At 35.0% G+C, this 17,178-nt stretch overlaps 1 protein-coding gene across 11 annotated transcripts in view; it reads right to left on the bottom strand.

The window, feature by feature from the left end:
• Positions 1 to 17,178, bottom strand: part of FRYL (FRY like transcription coactivator) — a 162,803-nt gene that overhangs the window by 60,737 nt on the left and 84,888 nt on the right. For 8 of the 11 annotated variants that reach the window (XM_063157314.1, XM_063157313.1, XM_063157315.1 and 5 more), the window contains 14 exons: positions 15,913 to 16,014; positions 13,092 to 13,136; positions 9,829 to 9,932; positions 9,070 to 9,178; positions 7,961 to 8,047; positions 7,161 to 7,332; positions 6,350 to 6,482; positions 5,988 to 6,095; positions 4,578 to 4,815; positions 3,780 to 3,965; positions 3,602 to 3,688; positions 2,579 to 2,847; positions 1,958 to 2,153; positions 886 to 1,010 (listed from right to left, as the gene is read on the bottom strand). In XM_063157314.1, the coding sequence (XP_063013384.1) occupies positions 886 to 1,010; positions 1,958 to 2,153; positions 2,579 to 2,847; positions 3,602 to 3,688; positions 3,780 to 3,965; positions 4,578 to 4,815; positions 5,988 to 6,095; positions 6,350 to 6,482; positions 7,161 to 7,332; positions 7,961 to 8,047; positions 9,070 to 9,178; positions 9,829 to 9,932; positions 13,092 to 13,136; positions 15,913 to 16,014 (1,961 nt within the window). The remainder of the gene's footprint in view (positions 1 to 885; positions 1,011 to 1,957; positions 2,154 to 2,578; positions 2,848 to 3,601; positions 3,689 to 3,779; positions 3,966 to 4,577; positions 4,816 to 5,987; positions 6,096 to 6,349; positions 6,483 to 7,160; positions 7,333 to 7,960; positions 8,048 to 9,069; positions 9,179 to 9,828; positions 9,933 to 13,091; positions 13,137 to 15,912; positions 16,015 to 17,178) is intronic. The other 3 variants (XM_063157310.1, XM_063157312.1, XM_063157317.1) reach the window with 1 other exon arrangement.

Below are 17,178 nucleotides of genomic sequence, written 5' to 3'. Positions count from 1 at the left end.
CTGGACGAGTTGTTTCTAATTCAGAAATCAAGGATTTCTGGTAAAATTATCTCTGAAATCATTTTCTAGACTTCATAGCTGTTAAGCAGCTCTTCAGGATCATGGCACAAAGTCTTGCTTTACTCCTGGCAGCAAATAAAGTCAGATATCATATAAAATTATAAGATTATCAAGGGATATAAACCAAAACACGACAACTAAGAACCTGGCATTAATATCAATATTGATTTTTTATCTGAGATCATATGGGACACAAGTGACTGGAGAGAAGCATCATCTTATTCAAAACCAACGGTATCAGCAATTCCTGTTCCTTCTGCAGAAGCAGAGTTGGTTGCTGTGCATGGTTCAACTTTATAATTCTCATGATAACTCATAATCTCAACTTTATAGCTCATAATTTCTCTCAACAGCAGAGTTTGGCTGCTGTCAGAGAACATCTGATGGCCTTCCCAGGAGATTTTCTTGCCCTCAGATGTTCTCTCTCTTCATTCATCCTCATAAAGAACAATTGACAATACCAGTAAGGAGAGTTTATCAACTACTACAAACTTGGTTGTAATTAACATTTCAAATGTTATTAGTTCACATAATCTGTTCTTCCAGATAAGAGCAGCTTTAAATACCAATAAGCTATTTATTCTTTCTACTAACTTCTTTTTCTTTATGCAGGCATGACCTCCACATAAAATTCTTACAATCTCTAACCATCTCTATCATGCCTCTAAATGCTAGAAAAGACAATGAGAATCAGTTGTCATAGCTTTTTAAAAATTCTTAAAAGGGAAAAAAAAAAGGAAAAAGAAAAAAGGAAAGAAAAAATGAGCTCCAATTCCCCAGCTTTATAACCAATTAGAACAGAAATAGATGAAACACAACAGTTACCTAAAAGCTCCTGGGTTGGTCCTGCCAAGTCCCAGGACAAGAGATTCTGTAATTTCCATGCTCTCAGAGCGCATCATTGGAACTATGTGCTTAAACAGGGAGGAAGGGGATGGAATGCCAATAATCTAAGGAGAAAACCAGAACAAAACACAATGAAGTAGCTACCACAAGGTGGTGACACGAAAACATCTGCTGTAATGTCACAGTCTATTCACACTGGACCAGTGACTCAAAATGATAAAAGTGAAATTTATCTTTGACATGGAAAAGATTTCCTGAAATAGTAAAGTAGTATTAACTATTTCTTGCATCACTGAATTTTCCTAGTCAGATGACAATGAATTGCACAATATGATACACAGATGCTTTGCACATTAATGTATCTGCCCTCCTTGGGGAAGAAGTAGATTTCTGGTGTCCAACTCCTTAGACTCCTGAGTAGTTCTCAAAGAGAACAAAGCTTTCAGTCTATAGTTTCTCAGAAGTGGGGAAAGTATCTTGGTAACAAACAAGTGGAACAGGCTACTTCTGTCAAAAATCTGCGGCATAGTCCATGAATTATCTTTATGTCTACTGTATCTTCTACGGGAAGCCAAAAATGAGATGAACAAAAAGAAGCTAAAGAAGAGGGGAAAAACCCTGTAATCTGCAGATAATATGAAGACAAAAAAGTATCTGTGATTGGGAAAATATACAAGATACATCATGCCTGAATAGGTCCCTGTTTCAGTTATTGAAGTGAGAGTCTATTTTCTCAGAACTGCAGAAGTCTAATGACAGCAAAACCACCCCTTTAACAGCAAACAAAACATTTCCTTATTACTGCTAGATAAGATTTTGAGATTTGGTAAATGTCTTCATTATGAGACTGGATTTGCTTTAAAAACATACCACAGACTGGGAAAAGCAAACTAAAACAGTATTCTAAACAAATGAAAAACAAAGGTATCCTAAAAATATTTTCAGACAAATTATACCAGTTTCTAACCACGATAGAACACAATACACCCTCTGGTGTTTCTATTTTCAATAAGATGTAGACTTATTTACAGAAAGTATTAGAAGAACCTACTCTTGAATCAATGCTATAACCACTGTCTGGGGTAGACGCCAGCGTCTCAGGAGGGGAACATCTCACAGAGCCTGTGGAAGTGGAGGAGTTTGAAGAAGATGCTGCACTGCAGCAAAGAATCAGGTAGTTTCTCCAGAGCCCAATATAGGAGTCACTGCTTGTAGTAGTATTTACTTTCTTTGTGTTGATAGGGCTGCTATTAAAAAAGAAAGAGAAGAGCTCAGTAGAGTAAATTAAGCTTGCTACATTTTACTTTGGTTTTCTACTGAATTTATTTTTCAGTTATGCATATGCCATGACTTCCCCAATTGTTAACATAGAAAACTCTGAGTAAGTTATTCAGAGCAGACTTGTACATCAATAATGCATGCTTTTATATTCAAATCTGCTGAACTACAATTTGGCCAAAGGCATTAATTAATGTTTGCTGCAGATGATATGTTATGCAGATAAAATTTTTTTTAATAATTTAATTTTTTATTATATAAAGCCAAAATAAATCCACAGACAATATAAAGAATTTATGTTACCTCAATGAAACAATAATGACACTGCAATGATGATAAATCTTGAAATAATACTCAATATAATATAATGTATTTACTTTAGAAATAAACTTACTTGATATCCACTTGTGGAGACAGCAGCTGAAGTCTTGTATAAGCAAATGTCCAAGCATAGCTTACAGCTGTTGGGCAGTGTTTTGGAAGATTTTCCTGCTTCATGAAACTTGAGAGGCTTATAATCCATGGATCTTGGCCTTGAGTCACATGTGCAAATATCCAAATATGTGAGGGACTGACCACATCAAGGTGGTGGCTGATTGGGGAGGAATTCCAGTCAGCCAGAGTTTGTAAATCTATTGAACTGGGACAGTACAGTAAAGTAGTCTGTGTGCATAGAAAAGACAATGAGGAAATATTTAATACCCATGTATTTTAAACAACAATATCTTTTGTTATTTATCTAATAAAGTATCAGTATCAAAAGCACACCCATAACAGAGAAAAAAGTAATTTACGGGGCTTTTTACAGAAGATCTTAATGTAAACAGCTATAGAAACATGTTGTTTGTGAACAAACTGGTATTAGGAAATAGCAAATCCTAGAAAAAGACCCTTTCATGCATAAAGATTTAATTTTTCCAAAAGCTTTGTACTCTAAAAGCCTTACTACTGGATTCCAATTTGTTTCCTAATCCTAAAATCAGAAGTTTCCTTAATACTTAGGAGTTTACGATAAATACCTAAGTATGGAATTCAGCTGTTATTCACTGACAGCTATTAGAGCATTCATCATGGATAAAGGCACATTGACTGTTAGGACACTGTATTACTGCAGAAAAAAGCAGTGCCCTTTGCTTTTAAGAAATTGCAGTCTGTGAGCAAGATGAGAAAAAACAGATAAAGACACAGCTCTCAGTGTTTATATGGTGGTGATAACAACACACTATCAGTCAGAAAGTTTACAACGGTGGAGTCAACCTCACGACATACCTCAGATTTTTGCCTTTTTGCGGTGATAAATTGCTATTAAAATCAGCATGAACATAATGATGCTATCATTTGAAATACACACTATTTATTTGGGATAGCTTTACAGAATTATTTCATCTTACAAACAACTTTACATAAAAAGTCCTACCTGGTCAGCCCCTGTGAGATGTATGAAACTCTCCAGGATGGTAGCACTCAGTCTGTCCATTACATCTATAGCCAACTCATCATCACTCTACAAAAAACACAAAGCATACTAGGCTCAAAGAATGTCAAAATAAAAGCAGTTTCACCAGGCAGCCTAAGAATGGGTCATCAACTGTTACCTTTGAAATTTCTAGAAGTGTGAACAAGGCCCTTATTTCTCTGAGAACACTGACAGCTAATCTCCTGGTGGCAGGCCTTGTGCTGCAAAGGATGACCAAAGCAAAGCCTTCCACCACATGGAATACACTGGAGTAAAGGGTCCTCTCCAGGGGAAGGGTATGGGCAGCCCCATTGGATACACCACGCTAAGAAAAACAACACAGAAGTTAATCAAATAAAGAAAAACTAAACACAGCTAAGATACAGTTCCATTATTGGCAATGGCTGATTTAAAAATAAAATATTCAGATTTTTGGCTACTGGTCAAATTTTGCATTATGAGAATGACATAATATTAGTCACTTCATTTTTTATTACCTCTCTGAATTTAGTCCAAACAAATACCACAAGAACATCTTTATTTCACTTTCTCAAAAAGATGATGCAATGAGAGCAAAATTTCAAAAACCTCAAGCAATACTCTTTTGTAAACAATTATGATATTAAATTATTTGAACCCTTTCTATTGGCAAGTAAAAATTGGTGGGCTTAATTCTACTGTTTAATAACTCCTACATATTTCCTATAATGTAAGCAAAACGTGGTCATGAATTAGTGTTCACGTAAAACTTAATAATTTGGGACTACTTTTATTTTGATAAAAAATGTTAACTTAAAATGAGAGATCTAGAAGTCTTCAAGTGCTGTAAGAAATTTAGCTGAATATTTATTACTTAACAAAACCAGTAAAGCCCACTACTAAGTTTGTATTAGATTCCAAGTATGTTTTAACACCAAAGGATCTTATATAGATATACCTGAGCATCTTGGGTTTTATTGTGCATTTGGGCTGCTTGTTTCCACTGATTTATGAGCTGCACTAACATTTTTACTGCATTGTCAAGAAGCGTTGGGTGGATGTCAGTCACTTCACGCACAATAAAATAAACAAATCCTGAAAGAACATCTTCCCGCCAATCTGGAAAATCAAGCATTAATGCTTGGAGTGTATTGAAAGCCAAGGCACGAAGTTCTTCATCCATATGAATTGTCAGCCTGTTTAGAAAAAACATTGGTATCATCACCCTAAATAAGCATACTCTTATCATTTAAAGTTTGGTGTTTACTTTTCCTTCTTTACTGTACAATGCAGAACAGTTCCACAGAGATTCATTTCCTGCACTGGATAAAACTGAAACTGGCTAGTAAGAGAAGGCACTTCTACTAAAGCAAAATAATGCAAAGTTTCACAAAACTTAATATAAATAAACTGTGTTCAAGAGAGACTATCAAGTTTTTAACAAAGGTGCATCTTTGCAGGTGTCTGAGCTCAGCAGATCAGCACTCTGTGATGTATAGGCTATTTTCTTCAAATTAAAATTGAAAACAACACATTTGTTTTGCAGCTAAAGGACACTTACTTTAGATATGAGAAAAAATTCACAAAACAATCCTTTGAACATATACCTAAAAATCCATCTAAGCCTGCTATAGTAGAAGACACTTCTTCCAGTATTATAATATTACCTAATAATTTCATGTCTTTAATATTATTTTAAACATTGAAGAAAGAGTGTTAGAAAAATCTTATTCTCCTAAGTTATTACTAACTTTTTATATATGTAACTCAACCCTTTATATGAAAATGAATTTAGAATTTCCAAGCTATATGTTGTCCTGTATTTCTGTGCCAGACTATTCTTATATTTATAATTTAAAAATATCTTCTCAACTATATATCAGTACTGACAGGGTATATTCAATTTAAACTGAGATAAGAGATGGAAGAATATGGGTAGTGTTGGATCACAGAAAAATGGAAAAACAAAGCAGGATTAGTAGAGAAAAATAATGAAGTTTCCCCCAGGTGCCTATCTCAAATTTTGGTAATGTCAAACAGGACTGACTTTATGAAAATTTATAGTATTCGCAACACAAGAAAAAAAGGGAGGAAAAAAAGTATAGCAGGTTAAAAAAAACAAAGCAACAGCAATAAATTCCTAGTTCTCAAAATACTCTCTCTAAAAATACATGCAAGGTCTGCAGGATAAATTGGCCTCCTGCTACTACAGCCAGTAAAAGCTGACCAACTGCAGAAGGCTGGCAGGAGCAGCGAGGAGAGAGTGTGCATGCAGGGACTCGCGCTGCAGAGCGAGGGCACTGACAATTGTGCACATGCAGCATTTGAAACAGAACATCCACTAAGAGCACAATCCTGTTTCTCTTACCTTGCAAGCAATTCAATGAGGTCAGTCCTACTCATGCCATCTGGAATCAGTCTTGGGATAGCAGCAATGCAAGTTCTGAACAAATCTATCTTAGGTTTCCTCTCACCCCTACAAAAGCAGTTTATAATCAATAAAGAGACCAGAAAATTTACTTCAGTACACTAGAAATGTATTTTCAATTTCATGCCACAACTATGGAGGTAACATACATTTTTATCAATAATTAATGAAACTAACATTCACTTAATAGTCCAGAAAAAACCTCACAACTGTAACACTTTAATGATGGCATCTGCAACATAAGAGAATAAAAATAATGTGATGCTACTGTGACAGCGAAAATGCTGCAATTCAGTACATACGTAATCATGTCTTCTGGTTCTTTATTGGACATCTGCACACTAGTCATGCACATGGGCCTTCCAACTTCTTTGTCCAAATGCCTAAGAATGCTATCCAGTGCTTTTCTGACTTGAGGATAGTATATGGACATTCCTGAAAAATCAAAGAGTGAGTTCCATCACCTTCTTTCATATTTTTATTAAAAAATCTGCCACTTATTCAGGTTAGGACAAGTTTCTTATTGCACAGATGACATGAAATATATACTTTAACTGTCAAAACAAATGCATGTATTTATGAAATACATATCTATAAATATAAGACATTATACAAAAGTAGAAGTTTCCTGCAGGAAAAACAAAAACAATGAAGTAACCATTAGCTGCTTCTTCATTTTCTCAATTCCAAGCTTTTTAGTTCTAGTTTAAATTTGACATGTTGAAATAGTCCTTTGAGATGACTACCTCATTCATAGAAGATCAACAAGGCAAAGGGATTTAGAGTGTCTTACTCCACTCAGCTGTGAGACATTTGGGACATTTTAGAGTGACATCAAGAAAAAAAAAACGTTGCCATGCTGTTTACCACACTCACTGCACTCAGGCTTCTTTGTACTTATTTTGCAACAAGTGCAAAACACTTTAAGACATGGGTTTAGTTTGAGACACCAGAGGGTCATTAATGTCTAGCAGCCCTCTCTAAAAATCAAAGTAATTCTGGTTAACAATTAAAATAAATACATAAATAAAGTTACACTAATTTACTGATGAGAATAATTGGGAATATACACATACATACTGAAATGCCAACTTACAAAAGAATACAACATACCTATAACTTTTGCTTCCTCATCTGTCAGTGTTTTATTAAGAAAAATTTTCTTCACACGTAGAGTATTTCCCGACGGAAGAACAACTCCTGTTGTTGGCATTGGTGGTTCACCATCTTTTTGCTGCAAACTATCTGCTATGACAAGGAAGACTCTGAGGCCAATATTCATCCTCTTCAAGCACAACAATGGGAGAAAAAAAGGGAAAAGAGAAAAAATTACAATATTGAAGTAACACAGAGACAAAATACAAATTGCATTTTTCCTCTCTTTTAAACAGACAGCAAGACAGACCTAATTTAAATGTTGCATATTAAGGTAATGAAGTAACAGGAATAGAGCTTAAGTTTTCTGTGCCGCTCCACATTCTGATTCAAGTGAACTGACTGGGCCCAGGCTAAGATACAGAATATTATATAGTACTGAGCACTCAAGGACTTGATATGAACCTCTAGAGCAACACACTGAAGACAGACATTGCTAAACATCCCATCTGTTAGACTGGGTCTTGAAGAGCTAGGTATGACTTTCCTGAAAAAATGCTTTACAGTTACACTGTACCAAAAACCCCATACTTTCTGAAATTGTTCTTGAAATCAGTCTTAACTGTAGAACTGCTTGCTCACCTAAAATCAAACAGCAACAGTGCACAACAACAATTACTTCTTCAGTGTTAGCAGAACACTCCTTCAGATACTCATTAATTTGCTTTTATCTCGGTGCAAACAAAGTTAACCACTTCCTCCCCAAAAATCCCTCAATGCCTTGTTCTCATGGCATGCAAGTAATGAGCTTTTATTACCTCTGGATTAATAGTGAAGGTTTTAGGTGATTTTCCAACACTAAGAAGATCAAATATTATTTCTTTCATTGCAAAATCCAAACGTTCCTACAAAGAAAAATAGATTTGTATGATCATCTCTTTCCCATTAATATGCATAATTTCTTGGCTTTGCACAGCTACTGGGTATTATGTCTTAAAACTTATTTTAAAAAGTTTTTAAAATATTTCTTTTTTCCTCCGTATTCTTATGACCTTTTTTTAAAATCTAGTACAATTCAACACAGCTCATCCCCTGATATGGCTGAACCATTTCTCCTGAAAAAATTCCCAGACAATTCATCATCAGATCAAATACATTTCTACAAATAACATGAGCTGTTATAGAAAAAAGAAATTGGGATAAAGAGAAGCCCTAAGGTAGAAAAAAATACTACATATAAATATAAGTACAAAAAAATATAAACAGTGATGAGTTGTGCATCCTGCCTCATCCTTGTATGACCAAAAGCAAATAGTTTTGGATACTGAAGCACAGACAAGCTATTTCTAAGACAGGAAAAGATGTCTCTAATATATAAAGTTAAAGATTAATGAGAGCTCATCTTGTGATATTGCATCTTGCATTTTGATATTAGGACAAGAAATGCACCTAAAATAATATAAATCATAATGTAATGCTGACTATATACTACTGCATTCATTGCATACTATTTCTGTCTATTGAGGTCAGTCTCCAGGCTAAACATAAATAGGTATTGCTGTTCTAATTCTTTGTCCCTTATAAAACTACCATAATGGATATAGTAATTATATTGCAAACATATAAATAAATAAATAAATAAATAAATAAATAAATAAATAAATATATACAGCACCCAACAGTGCAATACAAATGTAAATACTAATCATCATAATGTTTGTACATACCAGTTTGTGAAGTTCAAAAAAAAAATTTTGCCACCAATTGAAAGAGAATTAATTCTTTCGTTTGTTACACAGATTTGGAGAAATTCTACTCAAGATGAGACCACTTGCAGTGGAAACATTTCAAAAATGAACCTTAAACTTACATTTCTTCCAAATAATGTTCATCCTACTATTATAGCTCTAGCTAGATGCATTCTTACCTGAGCAATGAACTGAATAATCTTCACAAATATATTCAGAGGTGTGTCTCGTGGGACCACGCTGCGCGACCCTTTTGGGAAAAGTGCTGATACAATGCTCATGAGACGGCTACAGAGTTTAGAAACAAAAAGAAATAAAAAGATCTTTTAAAAATAGATACTTATAACAGCACAGATGTTACAGTTCAAATCTGGAAGAGTGTGAGAGAGTGTGTGTGTGTGTGTGTGTGTGTGTGTGTGTGTGTGTGGACCTACTATGAAATAATATAGAAGCCTATACAGGTAGGACCAGGTACAGGAAGCCCAGCACCAGCTGTCACAGGCAATAGGATCATGGGTTCCTCTATGAACTGAAAAATATCCTGTTTTAAACCAATTACTAATAGTCAGGAGGAGGGGCAAAATCTGAATGTCTATTCCAAATTCTCATTATACACAAATATAAATAAAACCTTTTTATTTCCAGTCCATACTTAGTGATGGACACTTCATATCCAATTTGTTCTGTCACCATTGGTGCCTTTTGACTTTAATAAATCTCTCTGCCTTCTTCTATCCCTGCAAAGACAATTCAAGACTCTATTCCTTCTTTCCATCAAAGTACTCAAGGGCTTTTGGTTTTCTCTATTAAGACAAAATATTTACTGCTTATTTGACTAAACCATCCCTGAGCTGGCTTCAAGCTCTCTTCTGATATCACTAAATTGGAATAAAATCTCCATCATCAGTAGTTTAAAATACTTTGTATAATGAACTTACCTTTGAGTTACAGTGTTGCTTTCACATTTAATTCTAATAACATAAACCCACAATAACCTATACAAAGATTCCAGTGCAACTCGGGACATTTTGGGATCTTTATTCTGTAAAATAAATTTAGAAATACAGTTATTGTTGCCTGTGAGACACTGATAAAATTCTATTATAATGTTTATTTATTTTGAAAATAATTTTTTAACAATGAAAGCAGATGGGTTTAATACTGACTACAATTTTTTGGTATTTTTTCAAAAACAAACCAAGCCTGTATTGCATATTTCCTAACCTTAAATTTTTAACTAGTAACTCCAGCTCATTTTACACATCTCTAACTCAGAGGGCAGAGCAGTAACTAAAAAGCAGCTATTCTTCTTGAGATGAACACACCAAGAGTATATTGCTTTCAAGAACTTTTCTCAGAAAGCCCTTGGTAACAAATACCTACTTCATAGCAAACCAATTTTTAGTTTGTCTAAAACATTGGAGTAGCTGCTTTGGATCAGGCACAAGGTCTCACTCCATCACTCAGCCTGTGACAGCAGACAACAGCAGGCGCAGAAGAAAAGAACGCAAAACAGGGAAGGCACACAAAGATGCATCTCTGGGTGTGGCTTCAGACAATGCAGACACTTCCTGCAGGCTGTATTAGTGTTTGCCCACTTTCAATGAACTTTTATTGTAACAATTATGCTACTGCTTCTTGAATTAATATCAAATCTAGCAGCACAATTCAGTTTAAATAATGTACTGAACACAAAATGATTTTTGTATTCAAGCTGCTACTGAGTTTAGCTTTGCTCCTCCAAGCTCATAAACTGTGTAAAACAGTAGCTAGCATTCTTTGTACCAGCTCCAGAAACCTCCTTTCCAAATAGGGATTCTTGGAGTACTTACAATCAAGAAGTGTCCACCAAGATTCCTGGACCTGGCCATAAGTATAAATTTCTGAATATAATAAATGACTCTGAGTTGTCAACTTTTTAGGCATTATCCCAATTCAAACTAATAAACCCAAACAAAACTAACAAAAAAGCAAAAACAGAACCCCAAAACCACACCTTCCTCACCTCCAGTGAAGTCCCTCTGTCTCAAGACATATCTATATGATGACTTGAACATAATTAATTTCTTTTTTTTTTTTTGCCACAAGCCAGTGAGTCAGAATTGCAGATGCCTTTGTCCTTCCAGGACAAATGGAGTGCAAATTCACAAAGGGTGTAAGTGGAACTAAAAAAACATACTGTTCAAAAAGAGATGGTCTCATTCATGGTTCTCTCTCCCACAACCTCAATGCTCCCTGTACATTAATTCTAGCAGTAAGAAAGTCCAACTCGCACCCATAAGCTGATCAAAATAACCTCATGTCCATGTCTGTATAAAAGATTGTATACACAAAGGAGAGTAATTTTGGTGGCTTTAACACAGGTGGGTCCAGACTACTGGTTTTGACACTAAAAGCCTATCACAGAATCACAGAGGCAGAAGTGGTATTTCAAAGTAGGACAGACAAGTAACACACAAGATTGACTACCAGAATATTAGAGGGAATAACTTAACCCAGTTTACATCTGTGATAATGCTGTTCTGTCTTCCCTTCATACATCAATGTGTGCTGCCATCACCTCTGAGTCAGCACTACAGCTAGGCAGTGGGTAAATTTAGGGAAGTGATCTGGACAAAATCTATCCAGCAAGAAGTTACACCTGTCCCTGCTTACTACTCACACTGATAAATGTCTCACCCTACAGTTACCTGCAGTGCTACTGTGAGCAAGAAGGAAATGTAACTGTACCAGAGGGTGAGACTGGGATAGCTTTGATTCTAATCAGCTTAAACAGCAAAACCCCCACAATATTATTACTCATTGTATTTAATTTACAGGCCAACAATTACTGATTGTCAAAGCAGATGGGGAATTCATTGGTACAAGTGTTATCAAAGTCTATCTGAAATGCATCTGGAAATGAGTAATAGTTCAATTTTCTAATTTCTGATATCCTACAGGGGGTCTTAATTTACAGGTCCAGAAGTAAACAAAAAAAATTATTGTTGGCTTTCAATAATCTAATAAAAAAATGGTAGTTGTTTTAATAATGTGTAAACAATGTTCCATCTGTTAGCAGGTGTATCATCCAATAGAGCTACTTCTGAGTAATTATGACAAAGTTTGCTTGTTATAAAGGAAAAAAAAGGAACATATATAGAGGCATTCACCTTTTTAAAAGAGTTAGGAAATAAATTCTGCAGTACTTTTATTATTTTAAGCATTGAAAATTTTCATTATCACTTCCTACAATGAAGAGTTAAAAAATATTCTAGAAGAAAATTGCTTTTGGGGTCTGAATTACAACACTGCATGTACACCTGGTATTAAGATGTCAGTATTTATTTTCTCTTAGACATTAGAGCAACTAGAATAAGGAATAGATGGCTATGTAATTCAACATCTGGCAGAATTTTAATCTTTTTTAGATGATATCTGTCACATTTTAAAGTATGCTATATGTTTGGGGTTTTTTAAACATAGTTTTGTTTAAAATTCTAAAACTTTTAAACATAAATTATGGTATCAGCAGACTATGAAAAAAGTTGTCAGGAACAGTATCTGTTACAAAACCAAAAACGTGGGAGCAAATTAAAACACATTAAAATGAGTCAATGAAACAAATCTCAATGATGGCAAGAAACAAAATAGCATTTTTTCCATGTTAGTCAAATGCAGTCACTTACTGAAGAAAGTACTTTTTAATACTGATGTTAAACTTTTCTTCTGTTCTGAACTAAAACAATTTCTACTTTTTAAAACCTGCAAAACCAACAGTGTAAAAGTCTTTCAAGTTAGTGCACTGCAAGTTGTTACAGTAAATCAGTTTCACGTTTTTTTATTGTGAAAATGTTTTCAGTTTGCTCACATGCAAGACACTTTTTGAAATGAAGTAACAGGAAAACCCATACATCTGAATAGGTAGTTACTTCCAGAGGAAACATGCACTGGTGTTCAGGGAATACAGCTGTGATATTAATAATCAATCTCACAAAGCCACACTTTCACCCCCAAGGAAAAACTGGTATTAGACAATTTAGAGAAAAACATCTTTGAAACATTAGCTATTCTTAGTCCTATTGCTTCTAATAGTACCAACAGCAATTTTACAAAGAAAGGAAAGCACAAAATACAACAAATAACATAAAAAAAACAAAACAAAAGTATTTACATGAGACAAAGCAACATTTCACTAAGTTACAACAACATATTAACTCACCTGCAGTGTTTCTATTTGTTTTCTGATACTGTTGTTAGATGGCATCTAAATAAAGCAATGTGAGACAGCAAAACATAACAAACATGAGAATGGAAGGCACATGCATGTTAGATGAAAAAAAGCTCAAAACCAACAGATAGCTGTCTAGCAAGGACTCTATTCAGTAGAAATAAAAGGGTTTGCTATAGTGGCAGAAAACTTTCCTTCAATTTTCAAGGTTTTGTGGTAACAGACACTACAGGTAAACTGTGAGGACAAAAAATACTCTTTCTCCAGCCAACAGTGGTGCAGAGTGACAGACACTGTTCTCTCTCATTTCTCCAGCTTATTAAAATGTTCCTTCCTCCCTCCAGAAGAAGTAGGAAAGATACCACAACTCAGATTCATCCAAAAATTTATCAAATTTCTGACAAACCTGCTAGAGAATTAGTCTGTGTAAATACTAGTCAAAAAAAGTAAGCAAAGTGTTTTACAATACTGACCCAGCTTTACTGTCTGCTGAACAAACTCAGAATTTTGCCTACACTACAATGTGTAAAAAAATGCCTGCTGGGCTCAGTGCTGAAACAGCAGCCCAAGCGATTTGTGGGACAAAGCTAACTAAATATATACCAGAAAAAAACCAAGCCTTTGGTACACTCCTGGTCTGACTCTTACAGCTCACTGATGTGCTCACTGCACTGGTCCAGACCACTAGGTTTCCTCCTTTCAGCAAAGCTAGGATGTTCTCCCCACACTCTAAGCCTGCTTTGAGGATAACTAAAGGCAACGTGCACTGAAACCCAGCACAAAGAGTTTACAAAGACCATAAATATTGCCAGGTTTAGGATTCAGAGCACTCTCAGGAGCATTATCAAATTTAATAAAGCACCAGAAGGCAAGGCAGGTATGAACGAACTGCATCAGGTACTGTGGGGCCACTGCAAAGCTGTGAGATTTCACAGCATGGCAAATGGGCAATGGCTCATTTCAGCCACCAACGTGCTCATTTCACCACCACCGTGGTGCTCATGGCTAAGGAGAGTTTGTACTGGGCACTCACCAGGGAATAATGAGAGCACCACGAATCCATAACCTACATTACCTCTTGGTGACTTCTAGCATGCCTGTACTCTTCATGGAATATCCCTGTGACAGACTCCAAGTGTTATCATTATTTCAATTCCTAATTTGTTCATTTCAACAAATACAGCAGGGGTAAATGAATCCTCTTAGTGCTCTAAGCATCTCCTAGTAACTTTCAAAATTACTTTATTAATAACAAGGATACTAGAGGCAATGGATTTGGAATTTCTTATTTCATTTTACATATTTAAATAACTCCAAATAAAATAATTTTAGTCATTAGAAAATCAGGAAATAAAATTAGGGGAAATCCGAAAGACTAAACTGCTGTGAAATTTAGATTTGTAAATTAATGAGATTACTTATTACAGAGTGCATGCATTTAATTAGCTTCAGAAACAAAGGAACACATTAATTCATAAGATACATCAGGACAGTGGGGGTGTATTTTTCAAGATTAAGCTCAATGAAATTTCTGAACAAGGTAGGCACCCAAAAAACTTGATAGTATTTAGTGTGCCAAATTAAACCAAGGCATAAAATACCCTAAAGGACTCATTGATGGCATAGCATCATAACACTGCAAATTCTGAATTGCAGAAATTCATAAGTGGAATTTCTGCTGAATAGAGCCTTACAGTAAATGTGTTAAGCTGTTAGTGGTTAACAAATCTAAGTAAAATATAAAATGCATGCTCAGCAAATACCAGTTAAACTCACTGGCATTTATAGTTTTAATACATCCATTACCAGCAATGGACATTATGCCAGAAAAAGGCAACTCCTAGGAGTTTTTTTTAAAGCTTTAAAAACAAAAGCACAAGCAGCCTCCATAAGCAAAATAAACCACAAAACAAAAATCAAGGCAAATACTGCAAAAGAACTGCAATAATGTTAGATGAAAAATATACAGAACCCAACAAGCAACAGAAAGGTGTGAAAGATGTAAGAACAAAATGACCCAAAACAATCAAAGCAGCTAAACCGTTTTCCTTTTGACTTCATGCTGGTTTATGTATTTTACAAATAAGCTTTGTAACTGTCACTCATAGCTAACCAGAATCAGCGTTGTGAAGGAGGATCAAAGAATTTATTAACATTATCAAAATCAATACATTAGGCAAAATCATGAATTATGTTAATCATAATCAAGGAAAGAACACATACAATAACTACAATAAAGTGACTGATTTGTAAACATCTTGATGTCTTTATCAACCAATTGATGGTTACAATGATACCAACAGAAGGCACAAGTTAAAGGGACACTGTAATTGGTTTTTTAAAATTTGTATCACAGGCTGTAGATATAACATCTTTTCTGGTCTTACAGCTAATTTTCTATTCCCCCAATAAGTGAACAAAAGACAGGAAGTTTGCACTTCCTATACATTCTACTTAGAGCAGATAAGTCACTTATTTTGTCACATATAATTTACACAGAAAGAAATATGGTTTATATTTTCTCTGGCATTAATAGCCCTTGTTAGCAGACACTTCTGCAGATTTTACTCAATAAAAATTATAATCCCCAAGGGGACCACACTTATTTGCAACATAATATAGCATCACAAAAACTTACCACTAGGTTTAATACAGAGACTTGAAACATTTAATTTCTTTTTAGAAAAATATTTCAGTGTCCTTTTAAACAGCCAAATATTACTCATTGTTTATTTGGCACAAGAATGCTGAAAACATATTGTCATAAATGCTAGTGATTTGCAACAGTTCCTTAATTAAAAAGGATTCTTACCTTCAGATGTGACAAACAGTTCTGCAGGAAAACGTGCCAGTTATTTAAAAAAAACTGTTTCTGACTGACACACAACAGGCAGGTGATCAATGGGTACAAAGCCTATGAGTAGGGGGAAAAAGAATTGATCAAATTGCTCTTTGCAGACCTCCCAAGTGTTTTACATTGAGAATGAGACACAGTTGGCTGCTGCCCCTCACTCTCACAGTTTTGGCACTGCGTGGCCCCTCTCCCTGCCCTGGGACACTCGTGCACAGTGCCCTGGTAACTCCTGAGTGCTGCAAGAGCTCAGGGGGTCACACTGGGGCAGGGGGACCAAGGTGAAGCTCATCCCCCAGCAAGGCCTGATGTCAAACAAGGACTGTGAGAAGTCTGATCCTTCCTACAATGTTCAGGCTTTCCCTGCAACCACAAGACTCAATTCATGTAGCTCTACATGCTGGGCAGGTGAACTGCCTCCAAGAATATTCAGGAAAAATATTAACTCAGTAAAAACTCAGACTTTAAGTTGTCAGAAATGCTACTTCTACTCAACATCTACTTTTAGTGAGGAATGAACCACAATATATTGTATTTTAAATCTGTGCATATGCAAAGTATGATTTAGCTTTGCTTTAGTAAGGTAAGATTTAAGTACCACAACCTTTTAACACATAATGGTGATTAGTACCAAATCTGACTGCAGCTTTTCTTGTTATGAAGCACAACTAAAGGATGAGTAGGTAAACAATATTCCTGATACAACGTTTCTAACTTCATTTAAAAAATGATATTTTTAATACTAATATCAACCACTTTATGTTACTCTTACATAAAGAGTTTAACCAATACAATGATATATGCTTTATATGTGCAGAATACTAGAAAGAAAAGCTCATCCATAACATGAAAGTGAGAATATAACATTTTAAATTCACTTGCATTTACTTAATGTGCCAACTGAAATGCAAAAAGTAGCTCTACATTTTCAGCAAAGTGAAGTAAATCAATTTGAAACATGGCTGCCATAGTCATCAAAAATAACCAAATACTGCAAAAATAACAGATAATTTAAAAAATGATAAAATTTAAACATGGCGTATGATGAGAGGAGAGAACCAGGCTAAAGCGGGAGTATTAAGAGGCTGCTATTTAACTGAAAAAGTCTTGTCTGACATTTGCATCTTTTAATTAATCCTAATTTAAACGTATTCAGACTCCCTGAATGCAAGTTTTTTACTAAAAAGACATTAAGTTAAATAACTCTGCTAAAATCCACTAAAATAA

Source organism: Melospiza melodia, chromosome 5 (genome assembly GCF_035770615.1).
Source record: "Melospiza melodia melodia isolate bMelMel2 chromosome 5, bMelMel2.pri, whole genome shotgun sequence".
NCBI classification, from domain to species: domain Eukaryota; kingdom Metazoa; phylum Chordata; class Aves; order Passeriformes; family Passerellidae; genus Melospiza; species Melospiza melodia.
This window is presented reverse-complemented; position numbering and strand designations above follow the sequence as displayed.